This window comes from Eleutherodactylus coqui, chromosome 5, assembly GCF_035609145.1.
Source record: "Eleutherodactylus coqui strain aEleCoq1 chromosome 5, aEleCoq1.hap1, whole genome shotgun sequence".
Taxonomy (NCBI): domain Eukaryota; kingdom Metazoa; phylum Chordata; class Amphibia; order Anura; family Eleutherodactylidae; genus Eleutherodactylus; species Eleutherodactylus coqui.
The window spans coordinates 262299123-262325834 of record NC_089841.1 but is presented as its reverse complement, the minus strand read 5'-3'; the positions used below and the strand labels follow the sequence as shown (position 1 = coordinate 262325834).

The 26712-nt window shown below is 46.5% G+C and overlaps 1 protein-coding gene across 2 annotated transcripts; it reads right to left on the bottom strand.

The window, feature by feature from the left end:
• On the bottom strand, nucleotides 1-25080 carry LOC136627115 (WD repeat-containing protein 55-like). Of its 2 annotated transcripts, none has more exons than XM_066602051.1 (5): nucleotides 25031-25080; nucleotides 10548-10661; nucleotides 5841-5940; nucleotides 3147-3316; nucleotides 1-536 (listed from the first exon to the last, which is right to left on the bottom strand). In XM_066602051.1, the coding sequence occupies exons 3-5, from the start codon at nucleotides 5925-5927 to the stop codon at nucleotides 200-202; spliced, it is 594 nt and encodes a 197-aa protein (XP_066458148.1). In that variant the 5' UTR covers nucleotides 5928-5940; nucleotides 10548-10661; nucleotides 25031-25080; the 3' UTR covers nucleotides 1-199. The 2 variants fall into 2 exon arrangements, with proteins under 2 accessions (XP_066458148.1, XP_066458149.1); XM_066602052.1 differs by lacking the exon at nucleotides 25031-25080 and adding an exon at nucleotides 11870-11943.
• Nucleotides 25081-26712: the final 1632 nt, after the last annotated feature.

The window sequence follows — 26712 nt, the reverse complement described above, 5'->3', positions numbered from 1 at the left end:
CTGACTTGTGTTGTGGCGGGTTTACTCTTGTGCCACCTCTACAAATTTTAAAAATGGCCAGAAGATAAAATATGTATTCTATTGTTCCGCTGAGTTAATAAGACTTGGTAGCATTACCGTCCCCGGTAGATGCACAGCCTGCGTCCAGTCTAATAGACGGAGGACTCCGATGTCCATCACATGCCCAGTACACTTCTGTTTAATCACTGTCGGAGTCATCGCTGTCGCTCTCCTCTTCATCCTCATCCTCTTTTTCCTTAGCTTCTGCCTGGTCTTCCTGCAAGTCAGTAAACAAGTCATCAGCTCCTCCAAATGCCTTCTTGCTCAAGGCTTGTAGCTGCCGGTTTTTCTTCCGCTTCCGGTAAACATCCACTATAACTGAGCCAATGTTTAACACATCCCAGAACTTCACCTTCTGGTCGTGGGCACAGCTGGCTAAGAATCTGCCATCTCTCGACTTTGCTAGCTGTTCTATGGGCTCTCCGGGATGTTGTCCCACTGGGCCAATAACTCGATTGGGCAAAATGTTAACGGCTCTAGAAAAATGTATGAAGTAATTAATTCTGGTTTTGCATTTATTATTTCACAGCAAAAAACTAAATTGTGTTCATGAACATCTTTACACAGAAAATACATTATTTAACCTATTTATAACAATTCAGCCCGATTTTCCTACACAAGACATTCATTCTATTTACTTTCTCCATCATGTGTTTGTCTTATGTATGGAAGCATGGTTGGTTTCTATATAAATACATTTATAAATATTGTTACTTGTGTAGCACCAACATATTCTGCAGCGCTTTCCAGTAATTTAATTTATTGCCCCCCCCCCCCCCCCCCACCAAGCTGGGTACACATTTTAGTGACCTCTGAGCCGGCTACCTGAATCATGCTGAGATTGAACTCGCAACCTTCAGATCGTGAGCGAGCGCTTAGGACTGCATTTCTGCTGCCTTAACACTCTGTGTCACACAAGGCTATTATTTGAGGCATCATATGTCATCAACTTAGTAATTACTAGGAAGGTATAGTACCAGTGTTTCTGGTGGTGCAATGCACCACACAGCTCTGCTAGAGGCACCTCAAACACACAGCTCTGCTAGAAGCACCTCACACACACAGCTCTGCTACATACAATGTTCTTCCTATACAACAGGGATCACAAGCAGCACAGCACTGGAGATGAAGGACCTGTGATGTCACAGTCATGCTCCGCCCATGATCACATGACGGTGACGTCATCAAAAGGCCCAAACAACCAATCGCTGTAAATCAGCCAACCCAAACAACCAATCAGGTTGTGAATCGAGCAGAAGTGTTGTGGAATATAATAATATGTCTACAGACACCCTGCAGCCTCAGTCGCTATAGAATATTAACAAACACCTAGCTGGACAGCAGCCGTGTGCTTACAGGTCCTGTGATGATGTCACAGTCATGTGATCAGGTGCAGAGCATGCAATTCCCTCACGGGGGTTGAAAAAACTTTGATGACGTCATCGTCATGTGATCAAGGGCGGAGCATTTAAGTCACTCACAAATCCACTCACTCACGCACGGACAGACAGGTCGTTGTTAGTAGTGTGATCAACACAAAAAACTTTAGCCTAAAAACAGCTGTACAGAAGACCTGGACTACACACTAAGGCCGGATTCACATGACCGTATTTGCGCCGGCAATATGCAGTGAATAAAGCCCATTGATATCAATGCGCTCGTCCACAAGTACGTATATTGCGTGCGCAATTCTGTCACGGGAAAAGATCTACAGTATGTCCTATTTTCATGAGCATTTGTAGAATATATGAAACTGATTAGACTGAATAGTCATTTCAATGTACGGGACAGTGGCAGCGGGTTTCTCTGCGTGCGCAAAACATACAGTAAAATACTCAGTTGTGCGGGAAAATATGCAATGCCCTAAGAGCAAAAATGCAGTGCAAATGTATATATATACGCTCATGTGAATTTGGCCTTAGGCTAGGTTCATACCACATCCAGGCACTCTATTTAGTAGGACTGTTTTAAATTACCCTGTGAAGTCTATAACCCAGCTAGATCCAGATGTATGTTTGTAAAAAAATAAGTAAAAAATAAATAAAAATTATTATATATATATTGCATGGAATACATTTTTTGCCACATAGTTGTCCTGTAAAGCGCTGTCAACTACACTTTTTTAAGTACACTTAAGGCAAAAGTATACCGAAGAATATCAGTCCTAAGGACACTTTTCTAACATACGTTTGGCCAATTCTAGCTTCTGGGTAGTTATATGTATACATTAAGAGAATGTCACACATGAACCTTACCATCGTGTCAACTTGGTTGAGGATTTACATGACTTTGGTGTGATAAGTGGTATTTAACAGTTGCAGTACCAGATGGCCGCCTATAGTGTGACTGCCATAAAACTATATACTTTATGGAAAGACTGGTCCATACATCAGTAAGGAGATACTCCACAGTGTCTAACAATGCCATATATTATATCTGCCTCACATGGACAGGACACCAGAGATTGCCCGTTTCTGTGTATGTATATATATGTCACACACACACATACATTTCTATATACATATACACAAGCATATACATATACACACACATACATTTATATATACATATACACACACATACTGTAGTGGACAAACATTCTGCTGTCGGATGAAAGCCATTATCTTATAGGGCAGTTTTATTGTACAGTAGGAGCACCTATGGCTCCTGTGTAGAGGGGCCATAGTATATACTGTACAATAAAACTGCCCTATAACATAATGGCTACTACTGTACAATAAAATGTTGCATCTGTTTGGTAATTAAAGTACTGCATTTAATCCCGGGAGCTGCAGGGGTTTTATCCTGTCCGGGGGTCTTGGACAGGGTCCCGGATGTGCATACACTTACACATCTTGGTGCTGGCATGGTTGGAGCTAATAAACAGCAATGGCAAAAACAAGGACCTTCTATTGACTTCAGTGGGACAAGCCCCGTATCCGTTACTCATGTGTGAATGAAAAAGGGTTCAGTGAAATGCAACTTGTGGCGTCACACCGCTGCAGATGGCTTTACTCGATGGCGGGGATGGAAGTCTCTAACCTCTCTGTCAGCAGCTTACATAACAGGTAAATAGGACTACTGACCTGATGATGCCGTCCATGGACCCTGTGCAGACTATGTTATCATTAATAGGGATCATACAGTCGATGGACTCCGCCTTCACAGCAAAACGATCACTCGTTGCTCCAAATCCATTCCAGTTGAACAGATAGATCGTCCCCTCACTGGAGCCACAAGACACTTTTTTACCTCTCTAAAGACGGAGAAAGAAAGGAAAGATATGAAATCTAAGTAAGATCTGCATTCCCCCCCGTTACCACTAGGTGTACGCACATCACATGACAACACCCTGTACACAACTTACAATCAGTCTAAGTCATTGCTGTTCAGACTGAACGTGAGCTTAAGGAGCCATAGACATCAGACTGAAATGGATTTCAACCAAAATGATAGTTTGATAGAGCTACCATTGATCAGAACCCCTTACATGTCACTATGGTTTGTTTACACAGTTACCATATAATGTACTGAAAAACTTTTTAAAAATTCTAAGTGGAGTAAAATGAAAAAAAACCCCAACATTCTGCCATATTTCAGTGCGTCTTGTTTCTACGGCGCACAAACTGCAACAAAAATGACATAACTTTATTCTATGGGTCGGTACGATTGCTACGATACCAAACTTTTATAGGTTTTTTTTTTACTGTACTAGTCTTTTTTTTTTCAAAGACATTTAATTTTTTTCACTTATTTTCTGCCGCCACTTCTGCACACAATAACTTTTTTATTTTTCCGTCGGCGTGGTTGAGCAAGGACTCATTTTGCGGGATGTCCTGTAGTTTCCGTTAGTACCGATTTGGAATAAATACGACTTTTTGATCGCTTTTTATTGCATTTTTTTTGGGAGACCGGGTAACTAAAAAAGTGCATTTTTGGCGTTCTTTATTTTTTTTTCGGACGACATTCACCGTACGGGGTAAATAATGTGCTACTTTGATAGATCTGACTTTTCCGGATGAGACGATACGAAATAGATATTTTTCTTTTATGATTTTGATTTTTTTTAATATACATATAGCAAAAGGGGGGTGATTTAAACTTTTATTACTTTTTTTAAATTACAATTAATAAAACTTTATTGATCTTTTTTTAACCTTTCTACAACATGCGATGCTTTGATCGCTCCTGCAGTATGACTATTAGTAATGCTATAGCATTACGTCATACTGAATTCTGACAGGCAGCCTATCAAACAACCCCACGAGGATGGCTTGATAGGCAGTCTCTCAAGGCAACCCTGGGGCCTATCAGAAGGCCCCCGGCATCCATGAAACCTGCACGGCTCCTCTGATCCCACTGCAGGGGTGGCGTACGGGACCCCGAAACACTGTTCGGGGGAAGTAAAAGCCGCTGTCAGAATTGACAGCGGCATTTAAAAGGTTAATAGCCGTGGATGGCCGTATGGCCAATTGCAGCTATTGACCGCGTGTGTCAGCTGTAATAAACAGCTGACGCCCGCGCTGTATGAAGAGAGGTCGCCCCGCGACCTCTCTTCATACATACCCCGACCCTCCAGGATGTAAATGTACGTGCTGGAGTGGGAAGGGGTTAACGTTAACTGGATCGCTTAAACACGCATGCAATTTACTGCATATTTGCGCATTAAGGTAGGAAAAATCAATGGGACCTACTTGTATTTTTGTACGTATATTCACCGTGTTCACGTATAAAATACAATGAAATGCAAGAAGGTACAAATCCGCAGTGACTGCACACAGCGTCGGTCTATGAAAACACTGCATATTTCACGGACCAAAACGGCGAGCATCTGTGTGAAGGAGCCATAAAACGTAGCTGCTCCATAACATAATATGGAGTGCTATGCACTATAATGGAGTTTCTCCCCTTCCACCTATTTAGCACCGAGCTTTCTACCGCGTTTCTCCGAAAATAAGACAATTTTTGCCCCAAAAGAGGCACAGCGTCTTATTTTCAGGGGTGTCTTAATACTTACCTAGCAGGCGCTGTCCCGGTCCCTCTCGCTGCTCTCCAGGCGCTCCGGCAGTCTTCCATGTCATCCTCAGCGCTGAGCGAGCATTCTCTTCCTGGTAACGTGGGTTGAATACCCCGCCTCCACAGAGAATGCTGTGATTGGCTCAGGCTGCGGTCCTGTTTTACAAGTACAAGTCCACTGTGTCATTATGGGAAGTAGAACAAAAAGTTGGCAGCCGCCTTGATAAGAAATACCAGTACAGCGATTGCTGTCGCACAAGATTAAGGAGGTTGCATCTTTACTCAGCCTTATGTTTGGGCACGAATCTTTGTAAGAAGGTTCGAAATTCTGTATAAATAAGCAATTTAGTGGTGTGTCCAGTTCTGGAGACCTCACCTACAGAAAGACATTGTCAAAACAGAACAAGTCCAAAGACGGGCTACAAAAATGGTGGAAGGTCTCAAGAACAAAACTTATCAGGAAAGACAAAGGGAGTTTCCAGGGAAATAGATAATCAATATTTGGGGTACACCACTCGGGACCCCAGCCGATCAGCTTATTGGACGTCTGCTGTCAGCACCGCTAGACACAGGGGTGCGGAGTGTAAGACCCATGCTTGTAAGTGCAGATGCAGCTCTCATTGAGTTTAATACTACACAGGGGTCGGAGAAGCATTGCTTTTCTTATACAAACGGAAGAATGTTTTATGTGCCACTTGGCACAGGGATACAGTGGGCATCTTAAAAGAACTTTAAGGTATTTCAGAAATCAATGCACAACCAACCTTCATTATAGCTACAGATGTCAAGTCTCCACTCTGGTATTCTGAAAGCAACTCCAACCTGCGTCTCTTTATGTTGAACACTCCCATCGTTCCATCTCCACTAGGAGAAACAAATACGATTACTGGGTTATTTGTGCAAGAAATGCATTTCACTAAAATAACTGTACAATTTTTTGTTTGCCTAATTAGTTTTAACAGACAGCAAATATGTTTCTTGAAGCACAAGATGCAGATACTGAACAAGATGGCACAACTCAAAATGTGGTTTGGTGGCCAGGTTGTAGAATACCTTATACTGTAGCGGCATCTAGTGGTCATTGTGAAGATTGCAGTCATTTGTCCATGAACATTTATGAACCAACATATTGTCTACCCATTAAACTATCCCCAACATGCTGTCAGCCACCAAAAACGGTACAAAAACCAAATGTAAACCTTCAAACATACATCGGTATTTGTGGTTTATATATGTCACCACTTTTTTAACCCTTTCCAATCCAATGTCGGGCCTGCCCCGACATAATTTCCCTCCACAGCTCCGATGTCGGGGCAGGCCCAACACTGCAGTGCAGGAGTGGATCTGCACCCGATCGTCAGACACATCAGGTGCAGATACACTTCTGCACTGATCCTCATCGAGGACCCCTGAGGAGAAGGCAGAAAGGGTTTTTAACCCTTTCTGCCTTCTCCTTTACACATTACATAGCGCTCAATTAGCGCTATGCAATGCATAGAGATTCCGGCCGGCGATCATGTGACCGCCGGTGTTACCTGACCCCCAGCGGTCACATGAACGCTGAACCGGGAGCCTGCACCGTGGGGGAACCTGCTTACCTGTCCGGTGTCTTCCGCATTCTCCCTTCTGTCTCCCGGCTCGGCGATCATGTGACCGCTGGATGCCACCTGACCCTAGCGGTCACATGATCGCCGAGCCGGGAGGCAGAAGGAGAATGTGGAAAACGCCGGACAGGTAAGCAAGATCCCCCATGGTGCAGTGAGCACCTGCACCCTCCTGAACTCTGTCAGTTCAGGAGGGTGCAGGGAAATGTATTTTTTCTCACCCATTCTCCCCAGCTGCAATTTATTTGGAGCTGGGGAGAATGGGTGAGAAAAAATAAATGGATTGGAAAGGGTTAATAGACCCATTCGATGCTACCTTGCAGGCTATGGCCACCTGCAGACGGCCGGGTCGGATCCTGCTGCGAAAATTCTTGCAGCCGGACCCAACCTGAGCGCCTGCAGAGAGCAGTACTGAACTCACCCACTCCCGCAGCTCCGGCTTTTTCATGTACTGGCTGCCGGGCAACCAGCGCATGCACAGAGCGGAGTCGGCGGCCGGTGAGTGACGTTTCTGTGCGGGGCTCGTTAGAGCATGCCACGGTTTGTTTTCTGCGTGGGATTTTGCGCAGACAAACCGCGGCCGTCTGCATAGGATTGCATATTGTAATGCAATCCTATGCAGGCGTGTACGGGCGGAAATTCTGTGGGGAATCCCGCCACGGAATTTCCGCCCATCTGCAGACAGCCTATTGCTGTGTTTATATCACCTGAATAATATTATAAATATTTATGTTTTGGAGAAATAAAAAGAGTTTAAGAAATAAATAGTGGTTTTCTTTACACATATGTATTAGTGAAATTAATTTAAAAACTGCTGACAGATAACCCACAAGTACCCTTACATCTCTTGGCTGCATGCAACTGTTGGTATGATCTTTTAATGATATCTTAAAGGGAACTTGTCACCTGTTTTCCATCTATTAAACCAGCCCTGTAATAGGAAAAGTACTTTGTAAAGCTTCCGCACCATATTCTAATGAGGGCTTAACAGACCAGTGAGTGTGCCAGACGCAGCCACCCGAAGCCCTCCACTCCACTGGTCTTTGAGTGATGTGGATGACATCCCCTACATCACCAACACGATACAAAAGAAGCAATGTTTCGGACGTCCGATACAAGGCGTTGTATGTGCAGTAGAAACTGAGGGGTCTACCAACAGCACTCCAAAAGAAATTGTACATGCGCTCATTGCAAGATAAATTGTGCACAGTGAGTTTGGAACAGTCATGTTGATCACATAAGGAATAATCAAAAGGCCAGAGGGACATAGTTTAAAAAAATCCTTTGGGCAGATGCAGGGTCCGAACACACCCACTGGATTGTTAAGCCTTCATTAGTACATTTCTTGTCCATGTCATTGAAGAACACATATGAAGACCGTGGTACCTCTCCTGCAGGCACCAAGCTAACCGTTTTAGCTTAGTGTCCATAGGAGGCAGACCTCTTCATTCATTGGTCTTCAGCTGTTACTTTCCTTAATCTGGGAATACAGGGCTGACACTAGACTCTTCCTGTTACCGCACCAAGGAGGGAAAACAGACTGGCGTTAACCATTCTATATCTTGGCCGACCCTCAGAAGACCAGGAGGCACAGTTAACTGTTATTTTGACCATGAGCCACCAGCCATAGGGCACCTCCCACATTGGAGCCCTTCTCTTCTTTCCAAAGACAGGCGAGCACAGGGGCACACACTGCTGGAGTTCTGGAGCTATATATAATTTGGTGGAAATGTGAGTATTTCTCTCCAGCTAACTAAGTATTCAGCCCCCTCTTACTTTTGCACCTGTTCATCCCTTCTCCTCCAACTGCCACTATCACCACCACCATCCAGGCCCGTGACTCTAGAACCCGCGACTCTGGAACCCTAAAACCCGCGACTCTGGAACCCTAAAACCCGCGACTCTGGAACCCTAAAACCCGCGACTCTGGAACCTGCGACTTTAAAACCCTAAAACCCGTGACTCTAGAACCCTTGAATCTGTGACTCTAGAACCTCCGAGTCTCTAAAACCTCCGAGTCTCTAAAACCTCCGAGTCTCTAAAACCTCCGAGTCTCTAAAACCCACGACTCTAGAACCCTAGAACCTGCGACTCTAGAACCCTAGACCCAGCGACTCTAGAACCTTAGAACCTGCTACCTTAGAACCCTAGACCCTGCAATTTTAGAACCTGTGATTTTAGAACCTTAAAACTTACGATTTTAGAATCCGTGATTCTAAACCCCCAGAACCTGTAACTCTAGAACCCTAGAACCTATGACTCTAGAACACTGGAACCTACGAATCTAGAACCCACGACTCTAGATCCCTAGAACCTGCGACTCTAGAACCCTAAAACCCGCGACTCCAGAAACCTAAAAAACCCGTGGCTACAGAACCTTAAACCCTGCAACTCTAGAACCCTAAAACCAGCGACTCTAGAACCCTAAAACCGTGACACTGGAACCCGCGACTCTAGAACCCTAAAACCCGCGGCTCTAGAACCTGCGACCCTAGAACCCGTGGCTCTAGAACCTGCGACTCTAGAACCCTAGAACCCGCGACTCTAGAACCCTAGAACACGCGAATCTAGAACATGCGACTCTAGAACCCTAGACTTCTTCAGTGGCGTTAGTAGTAATATTGTCTCCTGTATCTGCCTCACTTGTAATAGTGACCCCCACAGAGGCCTCAGTAGTAATACTGTCCCCTGTATTAGCATCAGTATTAATAGTGACCTTTATAGTGGCGTCAGTAGTAAGTGTCCCCTACATAAGCCCCAGTAGAAATAGTGTCCTTTATATCAGCCACAGTAATAATAGTGACCCCCACAGTGGCTTCAGTAGCAATAATGTCATATATATTGGCCTCAGCAGTAACAGTAACCCCCACAGTGGCCTCAGTAGTAATACTGTCCTCTGTATTGACATCAGTAGTAATAGTGACCCCCACAGTGGCCTCAGTAGTAATACTGTCCTCTGTATTGACATCAGTAGTAATAGTGACCCCCACAGAGGCCTCAGTAGTAATACTGTCCCCTCTATTGGTCTCAGTAATAACAGTGACCCTCAGTGGCCTCAGTAGTAATACTGTCCCCTGTATTGGTCTCAGCGATAATCGTGACCCCCCCCCCCCCCACACACACACACACACACACACACACACACACAGTGGGCTCAGTAATAATAGTGATCCTCTATCACTCTGCATTTCATCTAACATTTTATTTTGTTGTGTGAATGCACTGGCGAAAAACCTTTCAACATATTTGCTTTCTCCCCATCACCCTCTACAATTTTTACAGGGCCTACACATTCCATTTTAATCTTTTTATATACTGTTTATAGAAGAAGGGGCTAATAGATCCATTTTGGTGCACAGATAAATTATTGATTAACTTGTACTTGTAACACATAATCGTGTTATTACTAGTTGGGAATATTGTCAGACGTGGCAGTCCTGGAGGTCACTGTTTGCCCTCAACTCATTAGCCCAGCCGTGTATCAAATCGTCCACTCACTGTAGAAAAAATAATGCACACAGCAGCAACTAAAGACCACCAAAGTGTCCTGGTGAATACTTGTCTATATCATAAGGCAAGGAGGAAAATAATGCAGAGCCCAGTTTAAAGGGTCCGGATCAAGAGCAGCAATTCATCCAAGAGAAGATAAATAGTCCAGGCAGCATAAGATGAAGCAAACTTGTATCCTTTACTCCTTCCTCCACAACCAAGTTTGCTTCATCCTATGCTGCCTGGACTATTTTTCTTCTCTCATCCACTGGCTGACGATTCGTGTCAGTGGTCGCAGTTGATGGTCTCCCACTGTGTGGTTTGTCTTCATTGCTGGTTTCACCTTCTGTAAACTTCTTCACCCACCTGTGAACATACCTCTTGTCAATGGTGTCATTCTGGAGCCTTCTGTGGATGTCGGACAGCCTTCACCCCTCCTTCGTCAAGAACTCAATGACAGCACGTTGTTTCTGCTTGGAATCCATTACTCACCTGCAAGGAAGAACAAGATTCTGAAACCCCCGTATAGAGGAAGAGTCTCTCCAACTACATGTGCAATTTGAACAAACTGCATCAATTAATAAAGAATTTATGACCACTTTTGCATGACTTTCGGTACAGCCCGCAGATACATATACATTTTTTATCTTTACTAATTTTAATAATAAAATGTCTTCTATAATAATACAATATTTTTTGTTGCCGTCTTCTGACTGCCATAACTTTTTTATCTCTTAAAAAGCCAAATCACACGTATAGATCCGTGACGGCAGGTGAAACTAACTTTGTGACCAAGGACCACAGCCCCATGAGTATCCTCAGCATTCCTTACGCATTTGATCGGCAAGGGGACCTGAAACTAACTTTTTTAAACTTTCCATTGACTTTAATGTGATCGTTTGTACCGGGGGGGTGGGGGAGGGGGTGGAGGGGTGATGGAAGGGGACTTCCCGTAGTTGTCAGTTACCTCCGGGAGCTGGCAGCCTGGAACTGCTATGTCCAGAGCCTGCAGGGCTTTAATTCCCACATAAATGTTTAGCAACAAGGTGCTGCCGATGGATCACACAGCGGATTGCCATTATGCCAGGTATAGCACATTTTAAATGGGCTATAAATCCGCGATATCGACCAATCATGGATGCAGCTCTGTCGGTTGCACAAGTAAGTACATTTGTTAAAGGGATGGGTTTTGGGGGGAAAAATTCTTTTACTCTTTTGTATATAGAGGAGCCTTTTGTGTTGGTGGTTAAATTTCTGGTAAACAACAGTTCCTTCACTACCTCCATTCCGATTAATGAAACAAATGTCAGCTAGCAGCAATGCTTTATTGTGTCTAACCATTGACTCGTCAATTTGCATTACAAATCCTGTGTTCTTTAAGATGCAAGTTCTGCAGTTCTTCCACATCAGCAGCCATCTCGTCAATCCTTCTTGGAACGGTGTCATTACTCCAAGAATCAATTTCACCATGGCACACATGTCAGGCCCCAGCATAGTACTGATAATCTCTTTAACTGCGGGTAACACAAGTGTTTCCGCAATAGTATGTGATTTGCCATATTGCGCTTTTAGTAAAGAGACTTTATAGGAATCAAGGATGCCTTTGTCAGCATTGGGAGCAGATTTTCCAAACAGCTTGCCTGCAGTGCTGCAGTTCTCAAACTTTGACCTTAAACCTTGGAAAAATGAAATCGGCTTACCCTCTTTGTCTGAATGCATTTTAGCAAGGTGATCACTCAATTTCGAAGGCTTTATAGCTTTCATCGAAAATGCCTTTCACGAACAAGGCACAAGGGAAGCTGTCCGTTTGTAGAAGGGATGAATCCATATTTCCAGTATTCATTTTAATATTGACAGCATTTCTTCTTCTCAGCCATTTTTCTAAAGTATGCTTCAAGAATGCACTGCTTATGTCGCTCTATCATATAATGATGTATGACTTTTATAACTCCATGACTCCGCTACAGATCAATCATACTGGATAACCCAAAGAACAATGTAACCCGCTGTATTCCATAATGCTGCTGATTGGCTAGAACTTTTAATTGTGTGGGTCTCTGGGAGTTGCAGTTGATATGAGGCTTCTGACAAGACACTTGGCGCCCACTAAAACTACAACTCCCAGAGACCCACAAGTGAAAGTTTGAAGTGGTATCACCGAGGTATCACAAGAAAAACAAAACAACAAAGCACACACAACCCCCCCCCCCTTTATATTCCAACACCCCCTACTGCTCCTTTTCATTCCACCACCACCTTGAGAACTAAAAACGCCCTCCAGGGGGCAATAACGCCCACGTTGGCAACCACTGATCCTGAGTGACAACTTTCTCCCTGTTTGTGTATAGGGAGACGGTTGTCACTCTACATTCTCCACAGAGCAGGAAAATAAAGTTAGTGAACATTTGTGTTAATTACTTCTCCGTGAGCTATTTGGTATTTGAATGAAAGAGTTGAGTTTGGAAGTTTGGGGCTTCAGTGGTGCTTCGACCATTAAATAAAGCCACACCAAGTCTAGTCCCTGACAAATCTATTCTTCTCAAGGAAGATTGCATATTATGTGGAAAGACCCACTCTCTTATTAACCCCTTCGCTCCCCAGGACGTACCGGGACGTCCTGGGAGCCTGGTACTTCCCGCAACAGGACGCACCGGTACGTCATCGGGATAGCACTAAATCATGACTGACCTCGCGCTATCCCGCAGCGGGAGCCGGCCGTCAGTCACAGCAGGCGTCCCGCCGCAACAGTAGTAGTGGCAGAGAAAGAGTTCACAGAGGGAGCGCGCTCCCTCTGTGTCTCCGGACGGCTCTCGCGATGTCATCGAGAGAGCCCGGCCCGTCACCATGGCAACAGGACGCCAGGCACTGGCGTCCTGCATTGCCTATGCCTATGATCACTGTATAAGTGATAAGGCATGGCAGAGCAGTAGCTCTGCCATGCCTTATCACAGCGATCATAGGCACAGTGCTGCAAGCTCCTCAGAGGGACTCAAATTGTGTAAAAAAAAAGAAAAGAAAAAGGTTAAAAAAAGAAAAATGTAAAAAAAAATGTAAAAGAAAACCCTTTTTTATGCTTTTTCTAATATTCGCTAAAACAAAGGTTAAAAAAAATTAAAACCCCACATATTGGGTATTGACGTGTCCGTAACGACGTATACAAAAAGGTGAACACGCTTTTTATTTTGTACGACAAAAAGTGTAAAAAAAACGCTAAAAAACAGAGACAAGATGCTAACTTTTAGCATTTTGCCTCACAAAAAAATGTAATAAAAGTGATCAAAAAAGCCGTACATTCCCCAAAATTCACCAATAAAAACTACAGCTCGTCTCGCAAAAAATAAGCCCTTACAGAGCTCTGTACATAGAAAAATAAAAAAGTTACAGGACTTTGAATGCAGCTATAGAGAAAAAAAAAAGATTTAAAAAAAAAAGGCTTTTTATTGCAAAAAAGTGTAAAAACCTATTAAAAAAATATAAGAATTTTGGTATCATTGTAACCGTACTGACCCGCAGAAAAAATTTAGTGTGTCATTTATGCTGCATGATTAACGCTGTTAAAAAAAAATAATAATCTGTCAGAATTGATGCATTTTCTCTCTGTTATCATAAAAAAAATAATAAAAGTTTTACGATATAGTCTATGTACCCAAAAGTGGCACCGATACAAACTACAGCTTGCCACGCAAAAAACAAGCCCTTATACGGCCGCGTCGATGGAAGAATAAAAAGGTTATGGCTTTTGAAAAATGGCGATGGAAAAATACCAAAAATCGCTTGGTCCTCAATGCCAAAATAAGCCATGTCATTAAGGGGTTAACCAAAATGGCACAAAAAAAACCCATGGTGTCTGAGGGTTGCTGCTGTGTACTATATTTGCATAAACAGCAACAGGTTAAGAGCCCCCTTATAAAGTCCCCTATAAGCAGACGGTCTCATAATATTTTTCCTTTGGGTTTAACTAGTAAAACAAATACTCTTAGGACATATACTATGATGTAACTAGGCACCAGTATTGGTATTAGCAGCAGTAATAGCAGCATCACAGCAGATCATTGCTGGAGTTTGCAGAGTGCTGTGGGGGACCAGGTACCTCAGGAGCGGCAGCTGCAGGGCAGCGAGTGAGGGGAGTAGGACTGACGTTTTTACACAATGCTCAGCCCATTTCAATGTCATTTTTTATCCTGACTACTACCTTTATAATATCTTGTTTTGTTGTGGTGTGCTCACATACTATGGGTACATGCTTCTATGTACTTATGTATAGAATACATTTACAGTAAGGCCGTCTGCACAAGGGGGGTTTGCATTGTGGAACCCGGTGCGGGCGTCCGCCTCAGGATTCCGCAGCAAATACCACCCATAGCATGCTATGGCAAATGGTGATTTCCTCTTAATAAGCGAAAATCAACTGCGATTTTCCGCTCGTGGAGAAGTCACAGCCTGCTGCGATTCTGTGCGGAGTCCGCACGGACAGCTTCCACTGAAATCAATGAAAGCCGTCCGACCCACGGCTCTTCCGCAATCATCATTACGGAAAGGTAGCAGGATACGGGTCATCGACAAGCGATGGCGTGGCACAATCTGTACTGTGCATGTGCCCTAGTGGACCGTCGGGCACATCGGCAGCACAGACTATGAAGACTACAGACAAGAACGCGGGGGTCACTGGCCGGGCACAGGGTCAGATTCAGCTGCAGGATCCTGCATGTGAAAACCGATCCAGCCGTGAGGAGGCGGACTAACAGCTTCACAGTTTCCCTACGTGTGTACTGTTAAGGAATATAGGCATTACAAGGGTGCGCCCCGAGCGGAGAGCCACGGCAGCTCTCAATAAGGGCGGCTTCACATGGGGCGTATGCACAGCTGCACACACCTCAGCGCCACATATTAACACAGTAAATGAGGTTTATTTGCCCGCGTTTTGGCACATTGTACTGTACTCCTTTGTACTGGGTCTCCCTGCGTATTGCGTGCGCACCTCCCATAGACTTCTATGGGGCCCTTTTATGTGCAAATACACATGAAAATCGAGCAGGGACTATTTTTTTGAACACAACCAAAATAACCTGCCAAAAAAATCGTTAATATGAATGAACCCATTGACATCAATGGGTTTTATACTATGCTAATTCCATGCGCACAATGCGATGTGCAAATACATCCGTTCCAAGCTGCCTAAAGGTCTTAACCCCTTAGTGACCGGCCTATCGTGTTTTTACGTCCTGCCCCTGCAGAACATGTATGAAGGGAGATCGCACGGTAGTCTCCCTCCATACAATGCGGGTACCGGCTGTCTCTTACAACTGACACCCAGCGGGAATACCTCTGATAACCCACGTGTCTCATCAGAGATGTCAACCCATTAAATGCTGATAGGGGCTAAAAGAAATTAATATATGTTGCTTAGTAATCTATTTGAATCAATAAGGCTGACTACTGCGATATTTTATGTGTGAAAGAGCTGGTGACTGTTCTGAGGAACAGACCTGTGGTTTCCTGTCTTAAGGTCTACGTCTGACTGAAATGGAATCAGGAAGGTCATCAGAACAGATGTTCATAAGTTTAGCAAGAGATGGCTTAACCACAGAGAGTTATCAGCAATTTCTTAAAGATGTGCTTGTCTAAGTCATATATCACAAGTCTAAGTTAAATGTTAAGTCATAAGTTTATTGTCAAATGTGAAGTCACAAGTTTTTCCCTGTTTAACCACAAGTCGCATCCCTGCAGGAGCGATTGGCTATAAAAACCAAGACATGCAAATAATAAACTCAGAGTTCATTGCTTTAACCATATACTGTGTATGGCTCAATGCTTTGCCTCTCAAAGGAGCGCTCCTACTTAGGTCAATTGGAACCGGACAACATCACTGACCAGTCTGTTTGTGCAGGCTAACCCTCGACAGTTTTTGGCGTCCAACTAGGGGGCGGGGCTTATCTTTACGGGACATCGCAACCAGTAGACTGAAACAAACTCCTGGCCCGTTGACGTGGACACTGGATCCTGAGACCCCAGACTGAAAACACCGGTGTAAAGGTAAGAGGTTGTCTTACTATTATACAGTCTGGATTCTTTAGATCTGTGTGTCTCTAACGGACTAGAGGTTAGTTGTTGCCTGTTTCCTATATTTTCTGCCCCGTCCATATTTTAGAGTGAATAAGTTCATTTAACTGTGCTAGACGGAAGAACTCACTCATTGGGACTTAAAGAGTCATGTTGTCTGTATTGGAGATTGAAATAATTGTTATTGTTATAGTCTCATTTCTGGCAGTCATATTGTTACTCTGGATCTGTTATAATAATACTAAAAGTTCCCTAAGAGGCGAAGTCTGGTCTCCCCTGAATCCTAGTGTTTGAAGTTGACCACGGTTTAGTTCTGTAAATCTATTCCGGGACAGGGAACTGTGTGTTCCCAGATAATCTCAGTGATTATCTTAGTTTACTGTGTGAAATATACGTCCTGTATACTTAGTGAAGAATAGTTGGAAGTGGTCAAGCATGGGGTCTGAACAATCTAAGATATATCAGACTCCTATTGAAATAATTAATGATAGAGAAGGGGAGGACATTTGCAGACAAGCCTATAAAGTTTACAAACGTATAGGCCTCAAGAAGGCGGGAACATTCAATTATGAATTTTGGTCACAATATGAGGATAAGCATAGAAAGGAAATAAGAAATAAGGGTTTGGAAAAGGGCATGAAGGCCATCCTGGACTGCTCTAAAACAGCAGAAGACGAACACTGGGACTCCGAGTCCCGAGGCGAGGGCATTTTAGTTTATTGTCCTATGGCCCGGCCACCAATAGACGTTCCCATGGAAACCCCTACGGTTCCATTAGTCCCTCCTGTCGTCCCGGCCGCTCCACCAATGTCTCCTAATAATCCCTTTAATTCTCTGTATCCCAATTTGCCGCCCCTGCCCCCTACGTATCCACAGGCTACTGCCCAGATGGATACACCTCCCTACAGCCCTCAATCAGGACCCCCGGGCCCTGAAGTAAATAGAGGTCCGGCTTGGGACTGTCCACGTTGTGGTCAACAGAATGCCTGTTTTAAAGAACTCTGTACGGTATGTGGGACTCCACGTCCCAGGGACCAGTGTAGACAACTGGTTCCCTTGTTCCCTGTTACAACCTCCACTACCCATTATAGAGAAACAAACAGACCGAGTCCACCATTGGGCACGGTCAGACTAGAGGACACCGACAGACCATCGTCTTCTAATGACAGACCCACGGACGCAAGTAGACCAACTCCTGGGTCTACGGTCACTACATGGCGACCCTGGAGCGCCACAGACCAGATGGCACTGTGTCAGCAACTGCCCGATCCCCAGACAGAGCCAGCAGCTTTCCATAGAAAGTTGGAAGTCATACAGAAAAACTACTCTGCCACTTGGACAGATATGGAATGTCTTATGAATGTAAAATGTCCTCTGGGCCTTTACAATAGTATTGCCCAATTTTGTGGTCTTGAAGATCGCCCAGATGACCCCCAGACATTACTTAGTGGTACTCAATATGTGGACAAGGTTAAGGCCTGGTTTAAGGATAAAGCCCAAGAGAGACGTACAGCCCTAACCCAGTGTAGACAGAACAAGGGCGAGTTTATTGAATGTTACTTTGGCCGTTTAGAGGAAGTTGGCAGAGATCTGGGTTTATATGATTGTCCAAAAGCCATACGTAATGCTGCTTTTTGTGAAGCCTTTATGCAAGGAATAGATAAGCGCCTGTCCGACCGCGTTAAAGCATGTACCCCCGATTGGCGACAGGCCAAACCGCGTGATCTATATAAGAAAGCTGTAGGATTTGTCATGGACACAGAAGACCACGCAAAGGGTGTTATGGTTAAACATTACACCATGGAGGGGGACACAGCCCGACTTACAGACCCCAGGCGGGAGACCCGTAAGTGTTATAACTGCGGGAAGACTGGACACTTGGCCCGTAATTGTAGGGCCCCTAAAGGCCCTAGACAGAACATGTCAGACGAAAGGGGGCAACAGGGAAGTACGGCCAATACCACATCATCCCGCCCACAGGGAAACAACGAGTATACCAATTACCAATGAAGGTCTGGCACTCCTTCCCCCGTGTCCCTTATAGTTACTGACACACGTGGACCACAAATTTTTCAGCCTCTAAAAATCCAGGGGAAGGAGGTGCCCTTTTTAATTGACACAGGGGCCACTAAATTATGTGTTAGTACCTCACAAGTCGATGACCTTAGTATTCCCCTCTCAGACTCCATAGCCATAGCCGTTGGAGTGTCCGGTGAACCAACACCCATGCGTGAGACTGAACCCATAGAAGTCTCTTTTCAAGGGTCACGAGTCCTCACTCGCTTCCTGGTGTCACCTGCTGGGGATTGCATCATGGGAACCGATGTGATGGGACCCCTGGGGTGCTGTATTCAGCTCCATCCTTCCGGTGAGGCTCATGTCAGTACCTCTGCGGCCGACCACCAAGTATTCTGTCTCATGGCAGCAGACTTGGTCACTCCGCCTCCTTCTTGTACTGTATATGTGTTGACCCCAGAAGATACACAGGTTCTCTCAGCAGTACCAGAGACCCTATGGGCAAAAGGGAAGACAGACTTGGGCCGTCTCCACGTACCCCCAGTCATGGTGTATCTCAAAGATGGGGAAAAAGCCCCCATGATTCGCCAGTATCCCCTAGCCATGGCACAGGAAGACGCAATAGCCTCCACTATTACAGAGTTATGTGCCTTGAATGCTTTAAAACCTTGCGTCTCACCCGCTAACACACCACTCTTCCCGGTTAAAAAGAAAGGCAAGAAAGGCGAACCTGATACCTACCGGATGGTTCACGATCTAAGAGAAATCAATAAGGTGACCATCGTAGAGACACCTTTGGTCCCCAACCCCTACACTCTGTTGTCCACCATACCCTCCGGAACCTGTTGGTACACCCTGGTCGATCTTGCCAATGCATTCATGTCCGTCCCGCTACACTCCGATTGCCAGTACCTGTTTGCCTTCACGTTCCGAGGAAAACAGTACTGTTGGACTGTTCTACCACAAGGGGCACAAAACAGCCCAAATCAATTCACCCGATGTATGATGCTTGTACTTGATGCATGGACGGTCCCACCAGGTGTGGCCCTGCTTCAGTATGTTGATGATCTCCTACTCTGTGCACCGGACAGACCTGCCTGCGTTGCGGCCTCACTCAGCCTCCTTTGTTTTCTTGCAGACAGCGGGTGTAAAGCCAGTAAAGACAAATTACAGTTTTGCAAATCTCATGTTGTGTTTCTTGGTCACTGCCTAGGTCCTGGTACAAAACACCTCACGCCAGAACGTACCAAGGTGGTGGAGGACATGCCACTCCCCGCCTCCCATGCTCAGTTGCGGACATTCCTGGGACTAGTGTCATACTGTCGGCCGTGGATTCGCTCTGCCTCCATGACCATGCAGCCTCTGTACGACTGCCTGAGCTCGAAGCCATTTGCTTTGACCCCGGAAGCCGAGTCAGCTTTCCATCAGCTGAAAATACAGATTACCAGTGCTCCAGCACTGGGTCTGCCAGACTATGATAAACCCTTTCAGATGTTCGTGACTGAGATGGCGGGACATGCTACTGCCGTCCTCACACAAGAGCATGGTGACAAAAAGCGCCCTGTAGCATACTACAGTGCACATCTTGACGCAGTAGCCAGGGGTTCACCCTCCTGTGTACGAGCAGTTCTGGCCGTACAAGCACTACTTGAGAAAGCTTCTGAGGTGGTCCTAGCCTACCCTCTTGTGGTCCTCACGCCCCATGACCTACATGGTATTCTGACACGGTTAGCCGTAGACATCTGTCTCTTGCTAGACAGATCAAAATGGAACTTGCAGTACACTCTTCATCCAATGTCTCATTTCAACGTTGCACAACTTTGAATCCGGCCACCTTACTGCCATTAGGTGACACTGATTCAAATGGGGGAGTAAGCACAGGGGATCAACTTTTTGTCAATTCCCTAGGCGAAGAGGAAGCTTTTGACACCGAGCACCAGCATGACTGTGCTGCTCTGATGGAGCAGGAGACAGCTGGATTTGCTCATGTCACAGATAAGCCACTCCTGAACCCCCACCTTGAAATGTTTGTGGATGGATCACGATACCAGAATTAGATGGGCAGATTTGTGACAGGGTTTGCTGTAGTATCAATGAATGAAGTACTGATAGGCCGCGCCTTGCCCCCACATATGTCAGCACAGGAAGCGGAGCTGTGCGCTCTGACCGAGGCCTGCAAATTAGCCCGGGGAGTCACTGCTAATATCTACACGGACTCCAGGTACGCGTTTGGCGTTGCGCATGACTATGGGCCGATCTGGCGGGCGCGGAGCTTCCTAACAGCTCAAGGCAGACCGATAAAGAATGGTGAGGCAGTAAGTAGTTTAATGTCAGCTATCATGCTCCCGAAGCAGGTAGCCATATAAAGGTAAAAGCACACACCCAAGGGGACTCCTTGGAAAGCAGAGGCAACGAGAAGGCAGACGGAGCAGCTAAGGCTGCAGCCCTGCTGGACTGGAGGGCACCCGTGTGCAGAGTTCAGACCAGGTCCTGCCCAGCGGAGGAGGATCCTGATCCCCCTGCCAAGGACCAGACCCTCTCTGTCCCACTGCAGAAGGAGGTGGACCTACTCCCCTCAGGGCAAGAGCAGGAGCGCTGGGCAAGTGCAGGGGCAGTAAAAGGAAATGAAGGTTGGATGATGGGTTCCCGTATGTGTTTACCTGCGGCTGCCTATCCTAGTATGGCCCTTTTGGCTCATGGAAAGGTGCACGCCTTGCGCAATGCTATGGTAGCCCTGGTGGAGAAAATGTGGTACGCTCCGGGATTTGACAGGATGGCAAAGGCATATGTCAAGGCTTGTGAAATCTGTGCACTACACAACCCCGGTCAAGTAGTAAAGACCCCTCGGAAGTGCACTCCACGACCTTTGTACCCCTTCCAGAGACTACAGATAGATTACATCCAGCTGCCCAGGTCAGGAAGGTATGAGTATGTCCTGGTATGCGTTGACCTCTTTTCTGGGTGGGCTGAGGCCTACGCGGTCCCGAAGGCCACTGCAAAAAAAACTTGTGTCAGAGTTAGTGTGCAGATTTGGGGTACCAGAGACCATTGAGAGCGACCGTGGTACTCACTTCACTGGTGAGGTAATGAAGGAAGTCATGTCCGCCTTAGGAGTAGAGCAGGCCTTTCACACCCCCTATCATCCGCAGAGCTCCGGAAAAGTGGAAAGACTCAATGGCACCCTCAAACTTAAGATACAGAAAGCCATGGTTGAGACAGGAAAACCTTGGCCCGAGTGCCTACCCCTGGCCCTCTACTCAGTACGGACCACGCCAAATAGGAAAACAGGACTGTCTCCTTATGAGATTCTCTTTGGCTCCGTGCCTAGGTTAGGACTGTATCACCCACAAGCTCTATCCCTGGGTCATGATAAAGTTACTTCCTTTGTGCAGGATTTATGCCAAAAGCTAAAAATAACACACGACCTAGTTTTCTCTTCTATTCCAGACCCTGATAGTTTGGAAGGATCCCACTCTCTGAATCCTGGAGATTGGGTGGTGGTAAAGAGACACGTCAGAAAGACTTTGGAACCTCGCTTTGACGGACCATACCAAATACTGTTAACCACTCCCACCTCGGTCAAGCTAGAAGGCAAACCCACTTGGATTCATGCCTCACACTGCAAGAAAGTTCCAACGCCTCAGCACCACGAGGGGGGTGGAGAGTAAGCCCAACCCAGGGTGGGGGAGGGGGATGGCAACCTGGACACCAGCATTGATAGTCTGGATAGGTGTATTATTTACCCTTTGTCTTCTTGGACTACTCTCTTTTCGGGACAATTCCTCACCAACTGTCGATGTAAGAAGAAGATGGACTGTTTGGGCGGAAGGACACCCCAACATGTGGGAATACTTTGCAAAAGACGTACTGAATATCTCCCACATGTGCATGCCCAACCTTCGGAGTGGGGAAGATATTTTACGGACTTGCTTACTGTCTATCCCCACTCCAATAAAGACACTTTGCGATATATATTCAATAGTGCATAACGATAGTGATGTGGAGGAGAGCAATGTTTTCCAGGAAAATACCTTTCTTAATGTATATGAATATTGTCCCCATTGTGATGCGGTCGAACATACACTTTGGTCAAATATGACTCGTTTCCGGGTCAGGAATGTCGCTCCGGCTGAGGTATGCTATAACTTCACGTGTAATAAAGAACATATGGGAGGTTGTGCGCAGAGAACCAGGGTGACTAGTGATTCCCAGAGACTCTGTAATCGCACAGTCGAGCAATGTAGAAAGGTACAGACTCCTATGCTTTGTAACCACACAGTCCGAAGCCCCAGCCATTTTAGGCACGTCAAATTACCATTAGGCTGGGTCCTGTCCTGCGGTAACCTGACTTACACATATATTCCAGCTAACCTGACCGGAGGTCCCTGCTCCCTAGCTAGATTAAGTATACTAATGTACCAAAAACCTAACAGCCCACAACTCACCAAAAGACAAAAGAGGGAGGTAGAAGGACTGGATAGCAACTGTGAAGGACCACCCACTCTACTTAGCTACGCAGAATATACGGCGGTTCCTTCCAGTCTTGTCACTAGGTAGTGTAGGGTCAGGGTGAGGCGACCTGGACGTGTTCACCATTAGGACTATCTCCAGGAGGGACATTGGTGTGGGTGAAGATTAGGGAGTCCCACGCCGTGCGTACCTGTGCACGCTACTGGTATTGTAACATCATACTAGAGCGAGAAGAGAGACCCCTGGTGGTAGTTTTGATCTACACGTGTACATTGACATCATAGGATAGCAAAGGGGGGTACCTGACGAGTTTAAAAAAAAAAAAAATAGAGACTAAGTTAAACCTAGATTCGAGTCCATTTTCCTGGTCATTATGGTAAATAAGCGTTGATTGGATTAATTATGTTTATTATAATTAGCAGCGGTTTATAAATTATACTAGAGACGCCTTATAGGGACTAGTCGACCAATAGGACCTACCTCGACTATGACTTTTCAAAATAGAACTGGACCCTGCGTGTGACTTCCTGATGTCCAAAATGGGTGAATGATAGGGGCTAAAAGAAATTAATACATGTTGCTTAGTAATCTATTTGAATCAATAAGGCTGAATACTGCGATATTTTATGTGTGAAAGAGCTGGTGACTGTTCTGAGGAACAGACCTGTGGTTTCCTGTCTTAAGGTCTACGTCTGACCGAAATGGAATCAGGAAGGTCACCAGAGCAGATGTTCATAAGTTTAGCAAGAGATGGCTTAACCACAGAGAGTTATCAGCAATTTCTTAAAGATGTGCTTGTCTAAGTCATATATCACAAGTCTAAGTTAAATGTTAAGTCATAAGTTTATTGTCAAATGTGAAGTCACAAGTTTTTCCCTGTTTAACCACAAGTCGCATCCCTGCAAGAGCGATTGGCTATAAAAACCAAGACATGCAAATAATAAACTCAGAGTTCATTGCTTTAACCATATACTGTGTATGGCTCAATGCTTTGCCTCTCAAAGGAGCGCTCCTACTTAGGTCAATTTGGAACCGGACAACATCACTGACCAGTCTGTTTGTGCAGGCTAACCCTCGACAATGCCGATATCAATTCTGAGATTGCAGAGAGCTGTGCGTGTGTCTTGATAGACTGCCTGTGGAATCGCAGTAGGATGTAATGCTATGACATTCCATCATACTGCAGGAGGGAACAAAGCATTGCTAGTTGTTGTACCCTCTGGGGACTAAAAACAAAAAGTAAAAAGAAGATCAATAAAGTTTTACAATTATTGAAAAAGAATAATAAAAGTTTAAAAACCACCCTTTTGCAATAGGTCTAAAAAAAGAATCTCTCCTTTCCTCACCGCCAGCCCTCATACTCCCCTCACCTCCATGCCGGCCCTCATACTCCCCTCACCTCCATGCCGGCCCTCATACTCCCCCCTCACCTCCATGCCGCCCCTCATACTCCCCCCTCACCTCCATGCCGCCCCTCATACTCCCCCCTCACCTCCATGCCGCCCCTCATACTCCCCCCTCACCTCCATGCCGCCCCTCATACTCCCCCCTCACCTCCATGCCGCCCCTCATACTCCCCCCTCACCTCCATGCCGCCCCTCATACTCCCCCCTCACCTCCATGCCGCCCCTCATACTCCCCCCTCACCTCCATACCGGCCCTCATACTCCCCCCTCACCTCCATGCCGGCCCTCATACTCCCCTCTCACCTCCATGCCGGCCCTCATACTCCCCTCTCACCTCCATGCCGGCCCTCATACTCCCCTCTCACCTCCATGCCGGCCCTCATACTCCCCTCTCACCTCCATGCCGGCCCTCATACTCCCCTCTCACCTCCATGCCGGCCCTCATACTCCCCTCTCACCTCCATGCCGGCCCTCATACTCCCCTCTCACCTCCATGCCGGCCCTCATACTCCCCTCTCACCTCCATGCCGGCCCTCATACTCCCCTCTCACCTCCATGCCGGCCCTCATACTCCCCTCTCACCTCCATGCCGGCCCTCATACTCCCCCCTCACCTCCATGCCGGCCCTCATACTCCCCCCTCACCTCCATGCCGGCCCTCATACCCCCCTCATCTCCATGACGGCCCTCATACTCCCCTCTCACCTCCATGCCGACCCTCATACTCCCCCCTCACCTCCATGCCGGCCCTCATACTCCCCTCACCTCCATGCCGGCCCTCATACTCCCCTCACCTCCATGCCAGCCCTCATACTCCCCTCACCTCCATGCCAGCCCTCATACTCCCCTCACCTCCATGCCGGCCCTCATACCCCCCTCACCTCCATGCCAGCCCTCATACTCCCCTCACCTCCATGCAGGGCTTCCCTCCGCAGCCTTCTCTCCTCAGGCAGCCTTGTGTTATGGCTGACAGTCCTGCTCCTTGGTAACCAAGTACAACAACTAGTCCGGGCTGCGTGTTCACTAGGCAAACATGTTCCTCACGTGCTGTACAGCTGACATGTCCTCCCGGCCCCCATACACACATATATACACACAGCAGTCTGTCGGGATACACACGATATATCACAGCTCATCCCCCCCGTCTCCCCGGCTCACCGTGTTTCCCGCCAGTGATGAGCGCCGCATCCTCCTGTCAGCAGCCCAGCTCCCTGCGGCATCACCTGAGTAATCTCCTCTGCCCGAGACTGTAGCACTGAGGCGGGGAATGAGGCAGTCAAGGAGGAGGGCTCTGCTCTGTCACCACCCTGGAGGATGTCACGACAGGGGCCGTCTATAGAATACATGTCCCGACAGATGACTGCAGTGCCATCCTCACAGCCGTTCACACACTGCGGCAGCGGCGCCCATTCTGAGGGGAAGCAGCTGGTGGCCCTATTGGGGCAGATGAAGAAGCCATGGCTGGTGGCGGAGGGTCCTGCGATGGCTGTTACCTCACAGCCTGTCTCAGGGCTAGTCACACATCCATATGTTTACAGCGTATTACGTGGGCTCTGTACGCTGTGCGATACGCGGTAACTCGCAATCACTTACATCGCCTTACGCTTAGCAGAAGAAACTGCGTAATACGCAAGCGCAAAAAAAGAGTGCAGCATGGCCTATTATATGTGAGTTAGAGCCCACTGTTCTCTATGGCCACGCACATGTACATGTATGTATATACAATTACATGCATACGGGCGGCGGGAATACGCGTCATCGCTAAGGGGGATATAAAAAGGAATAAACAGGTGAGCTGCGCATGGCGAGGTGCGTCAGTACGCAGTCATGCGCAGTATGATTTTGCTGCCATACGCAGGGTCACAGCCGGCTCCACGCTGCGTTTTACACTTTCGGCCGTGTGAGCCCGGCCTTAGTACTTCTTCACATGACCATATGCAGAAAACCACTCGCCGCAGCGCATTATAGTGAATGAGGTATATTTGCGCCCGTGTCTGCTCGTAGTTCTGTACTTTGTGCGCACGCAGGGCCAGGTCACACAACACACCCCTCCGTGGATTAAAAAACTATTTAGCTTTATAAGCCCCAGATATGTTGCATTCCCCGTGTTTTGCGCAGTATTTCACGCTTCCCCTATTTGCGCTCCTCCCATAGACTTCTCTGGGGGACTTTGCTGCACAAAACACAGGAAAATACAACAGTTCCTACTTTTATCCAAGTACGCAAAATTCTCGTGCAAAACGCACTGATCAGAACAAATACACTGACATTAATGGGTTCTATTATGCCTAAAAGCATGCGCAAATATGGTCGTGTGATGCCGCCATTATGTTGGCCATCGCTCCCGGGCCTGGCATCAATTGAGCCTCTTTCCCTCTTCTTCCCTCAGGCGGCTGCAGCCTATCGGCCATGCTGGGGTCGAATGTATGAACCCCCCGAGCCAGGGCATCCCTCTCCAGGTAGTCGAAATCACGACAGTCCAGTTCCACACCGTAAAGGTGCCTATAGGCGGAACGATTATCGGTCAAATAAGCAGAAGTGAATGAAAATCTTTCAGTCTGAACGCGAGCCAACCACTGGACGACAAACAAT

Bases quoted from the DNA above. Each gene is read 5' to 3' on its own strand.
- LOC136627115 (XM_066602051.1), bottom strand. From the start codon at position 5,927: ATGGGAGTGTTCAACATAAAGAGACGCAGGTTGGAGTTGCTTTCAGAA. The intron at 3,317-5,840 runs GTTGGTTGTGCA...CTCCGTCTTTAG, and splicing joins CATCTGTAGCTATAATGAAG to AGAGGTAAAAAAGTGTCTTG. The intron at 537-3,146 runs GTCAGTAGTCCT...ACATTTTTCTAG, and splicing joins TCCATGGACGGCATCATCAG to AGCCGTTAACATTTTGCCCA.